The following is a 4,888-nucleotide window of genomic DNA, read 5'->3' on the forward strand; positions in this document are numbered from 1 at the left end:
GGATAGCACAGACGACTGCACAGTCTGGGAGGTGCTTCAGATATCATGCGGCTTTTAAAGGGTTTGCAACAGGAGGGGGCACCGCAGCCCTACAAAGTTCTGCTTGGGTTGAGTGCTACCAGGGGGCTGGCCAGACACATGCTGACACAGCCTGCTCCCAAAAGCTTCTCTGACATAGGAGGGCTGAGGTTTTGTTGTCTGAGAAAACTAGTATTTCAAGAAAATACAGCAAAAAAATGTTTTAAAACACCAAAGCATTTGTTAGACAGCTTACAGGGCTTTTCATTTGCTCAGCAGGGGATTTGTGACCAACAAGAAACATCTGTGGACAGTTTTGATACACATTCCCGTTAGAAGTTTGATAACACCTTTATAGGAGAAGCGTAATGGGTCCACTCCCAACCTATGAAGCAGAAATGAACTCTCCGCATGGGTTTTTCAAACACCACCTGGGTCCTTGTATAAACCCATGTCCACCTCCACCTCTCACCTTCCTCTTTTGAAGGGACTTGTCAGGAGTGTCCACGGTTTTCCCCTCCAAGTCCTGCTTCCTTGCACCAGGGAGTTCCTTGGCCTCTGCTCTCTTCTGGTGACTGCCTTTCCCAGGGGGTTGGGGGACTCTTGACAGGAGAGGGAGATCTATTTTCACCATGAGGGACTGAGGGGTGGGGGATTCCCTCACTGGTGAGGGCAACTTCTTCTCCCTGATAGGCAAGGGAAGTTTCTCCTTGTGAAAATCCTCTCTGGCCACGACAGCAGGCCTGTGGCCGCTAGTCCTGGTGGGGGTTGTGCCCTGACCTTGAGGAAGGGGACTGAGATGCTCCTGGGCACTGCCAAGCAAAACACCTCTCATGAACTTGGGGTCCAAGAAGAGTTTGGCATTGGCCTGGTGGGAACTCTTGTGCTTTCTGTTCTCAGGGGGCTCTTGCAGTACCAGCTTCAGGTCTTTTCTGTCACTGGATTTTGGCTTCCCTTTCGTTTTGACTTTTGGCTTGTCTCTGGAAGACTGGTCTCTGACCTCAAAAGGACCAGGATCACTCACCACCTTCAGGCCTCCCTTGGGCCCCTCGTGCACTGGGGCCTTGCCGGGCCTTTTGATACCCACAGTCTGCCTGGGCGAGGACTCCTCGGTGCACACAGGAGACTTCTGGCAGCTGCGTTTGGTTGGAAGATGAGTGTCCTGAGGAGCCCTGGCCGCTCGGACGGAGCTCTTGTGATGAGGCTCCCTCAGCTCAGTGCGCTCGTGGGAGGAATTGCTGCTGACGTCCTGCCCCTGCTCCTTGCCCTCCTCACATCCATCCCCATGGGCGATTTCGCTGAGACTTTCTGTTGGTACTGCTGGTGGGTTCACCTTGGTTAGCCAGTTGTCGAGCTGCCACTTATTAGAAGTTGGTGGGTCAGGCTGCAGACAAAAAGAGAAAGGAAGGATGCAAGACTGATGCCTTTATGGGCTATTTCTATCCTAGCACAGCTTACCAGAACCCAGTAAAATTTCCCCTTACTGTTAAAAGAGCTTGAAAGTGAAAGACCATGAGACAGTGGGGATGCTCTAGCACGTGCACATCAACACTTACTTCAGAAACACAGACCTTGTTTGTGCACAGGATCAGTCAAATGTGTTGCACAGCACTCCTGGATCTCTGCTAGCCCTATCTGTCACTCAGTAAGAGACCAGTCTACATGAAAGCTTCACCTTGGTTTGCCACTAACCAACATCGTTGCACAATCAGACAACATATAAAAAAAGCAGCAATTGTAAAAACGGGTTAGGTGCTGTCCTCACAACGCTTTTGGCAAGTTATTTGCACACAGCACTGCTTTCAAAATGGACAAGGAGCTGTGCCAGCTATCACATCTCGTTGAAGTCTGACAGGTAGTCTGTCAGGCTCCTGTGGTTTAACCAAAAGAAAACCATTTACTAAAAGAAATTGTATGGCTAGCACGTAAAGCCCAGCCTCTTCCGACTCCTCTGCCTACACAACCCAACACTCGCTTCCCTCTGGGTCAAGCAAGGCATGAGCAACGACTGAGGTCTGAAGGCCTCTGGAGTCACAGTCAGATAACAATGTGGTTGCTACAAGCCCTGCCTAATCTAACAGTAGTCTGACAAACTACTAGAAAAACAAACCCAACTAACCCTAAAACAGACAACAGAAGCCGCAAATCAGGGGCATGATTCTCTGAGGCCCGTTCCGAAAAAACCACGTATGTGTCAGCATCACTCAAAAGTGTAGCTCATTATCTGGGCCCCATCAGAGCACAGCTACACTCCCGCCCTCACCGATTCTCCCCAGTCACAACTCTTGCTTCTGAGAAGAGCTACAACTCTTCCCCGAAAAGAGAAAGCTTAGTACATGAAAGGTTTTCCAAGACTAATGAATCCCTTCTGCCTTAATTTTCTTCTCTATCCAGACTCAACTCACTGCAGAACATGTGGATAAACAAGACATGTCTTCAGCTGTGTTTGAGTGAGTCAATCTAGAAACCTGGTTTAAAAAACAGAGTTTGATTTTACCATGGGTTTCTAAGTAAAATTAAACCACAAATTCCATTATACTTTTCAGATAACGCATATTTACTTTATTTTCATTAGCCACTGAAGAGCTTTTTTTTTTGTCAAACACTATAAAAACATGGCAAAAAGACTTAGTAAACTTTGGTTTATAATGTAGGTAGCTATCAGACAGTGGCATACTCTGATCCTTTTCTAGCACTTCTACCATCTGTTATCTTGTTTGTGATCTACACCATCATATGGGTTTTCATTAGGTTTTCCAAACACAAAAGATAATAAGAGACTTTTTAAAAAAAAAAAAAAAAAAAAAAAAAAAAAGAAGAACTATTGCCTATAGGTCTTAAAGTCTGTGCTTTTGCATGTGAAAAACTGACTATAAACAAACAGGCCATGTGCACTAACTTGCTCCTTGAGCACCATGGATGAACAGTTTGCTGAATAAAAAAGGATAAAATAGTCAATGGCAAATAGCTAGGACTTCACTAGAGTGAGAAGGATCTTACAATCTAGTATTTTCAGGACAAACCAGGCAGGATTTGGTAAAAGAGGAGAAGTATAACATCTGTTTCCTTCCAAAGACATCCACATTGCAGAGGGCAAAGTCTGTAACTGAACTGCTGAAGGGTAAAGTGTATTAGATGTGAGATGAAAAGATGTACCTTCTCAAAGCTTGTTTTCTGCACATAAAATTCTCCCTGTTCTTCAAAGGTAAAAGAAAGGAAAGCTAGGGCTGGGGAAGGAGGGGGAGAAATAAATTACAAGGTTTTTGGGCTTTGTGAGAGTATCCCAAAACTGTCAGTGACTTACATCAGCTGTCGTCCGTAGGATATAACCATACACTTCCCACCAGCCTGAGAATGTTTTGCAAGCTGCAGTAACTGTTTGAAACCATGGGACATGAACACTTCTGCAGCAGATTTTTAAAAAATGCATGGTTTCAATTATGAAACTTTAAGGCACCAAGTTCTGTTTGTCTGCTTTTCCCAATAAAAGCCTCAGAAATGCCAATGCAGCACTATACGAGCCAAATTCAACAGAAGCAAGTCTAAGCACATTCCAGCCCTTCCTGCAGGTCTGATCACTTCAGCTGTGATCTGAGAGAAGCAGAATCTGTCACTCACGCACAGGAGCTGCAGGGAGGCAGCAGCTCCTCTTAACGTATCAGGGTCTCACCCTGAAGCAGCCCATAGCCTCGGCACCCAGAAAAGCCACACGGGCAGAGGTGGGCCCCACACACCCCAGACAAGCTGTGCTTCTCATCTGCACCTTGCTTTGTGTCTTGCCAGTGAAGGCACCAATTCCTCCAGGGGTGCTAGACTTTTACATGTCTAACTTAACTTCAAGGTTAGACATGTAAAAGTCTAACAACTAAGGGTTATTTAATTGACAAACTCTAGAAGGGAAGCAAGGGGCAACAAAAGTCTGATGATGCAGCAAAGATGTCAAGGGGACACCTGAATGATGACAGTATTTCAGGTCTGCTGTCCTGATTGCATTCAGACAGCAGAGAGTCTGAGGCAAGAGTCTGTATTAAACAGCCTCTACATTTTATTTGCATTCACCTCAGGTGCTGATGCTCTTGGAAGGTCGTTTGCTTCACCATCACTCGAGTTGCTCTCCGTCTCTGAGTCTGAAGAGCTGTCTGAGTCACTGGTGCTCCCTGACTCTGGGCTGCTGGAATGTGCTGATGCCACACTCTTGGGCTGGGACTGTAGGGCACTGCAAGGCCACCATGAGACAAAATTAGAAAGCAGCATGGGTGAAGGTTACTTACTTATTATATTGACATGGCAGGATTCAAAAATAAAACTGAACCCCCGTGTTTTGGCACTGAGGGGAGAGGGGAGAAGGCCAAAGGAATACACTTCCATAGTCAAAAGATAAAGCACTGGAATAAAAAACCTCTGGAAATTATAAAACCTTCAACTCCAACCCAGTCAGACAAATATGTAAGCAAGACATCACTGCTACAATATGAAGCTGCATTTAGCCAACCAAAGTTTAAAAACCGACCGAAACTGACAAGTGCTTTTCTGAAAGCCCCAACCCCCAAAAGAAAAATTTCCAATAAAGGCTAACAAGACATAAACATAAATTCCAGGATGGTTTCTCTTTTTTGTATTCTCCCCCTTAAGTTTTCACTTCTTCATCTGTGTTACTTGGTCAAGGTACTGTAACCTTTTCGTTAACAGCCATGTCAAGCAGCAGCATTTTTTGCAACACCCTCCTCTACTCAAAAGTATTTTCCTCCAGCACTGACAATGAGAGTGGATGGAACTGAGGGAGAGCCATGACTTTTATGCACAGCTTCTTTTTGTTTTGAAATGGGTTTACGACATAAAAATGTTGATTTTTTTTACTTTGAAAACTCTT

The 4,888-nt window shown here is 45.3% G+C and overlaps 1 protein-coding gene across 1 annotated transcript in view; it reads right to left on the reverse strand.

Moving 5' to 3' along the window:
- Window positions 1-490: 490 nt before the first annotated feature.
- Window positions 491-4,888, reverse strand: part of AFF1 (AF4/FMR2 family, member 1) — a gene marked incomplete at both ends in the record, with an annotated part of 49,403 nt that continues 45,005 nt past the window's right edge. The window contains 2 exons of the mRNA XM_009578750.1: window positions 491-1,402; window positions 4,078-4,234. Of these exons, the coding sequence (XP_009577045.1) occupies window positions 491-1,402; window positions 4,078-4,234 (1,069 nt within the window). The remainder of the gene's footprint in view (window positions 1,403-4,077; window positions 4,235-4,888) is intronic.

Source organism: Fulmarus glacialis, unplaced genomic scaffold, assembly GCF_000690835.1.
Source record: "Fulmarus glacialis isolate BGI_N327 unplaced genomic scaffold, ASM69083v1 scaffold9635, whole genome shotgun sequence".
NCBI classification, from domain to species: domain Eukaryota; kingdom Metazoa; phylum Chordata; class Aves; order Procellariiformes; family Procellariidae; genus Fulmarus; species Fulmarus glacialis.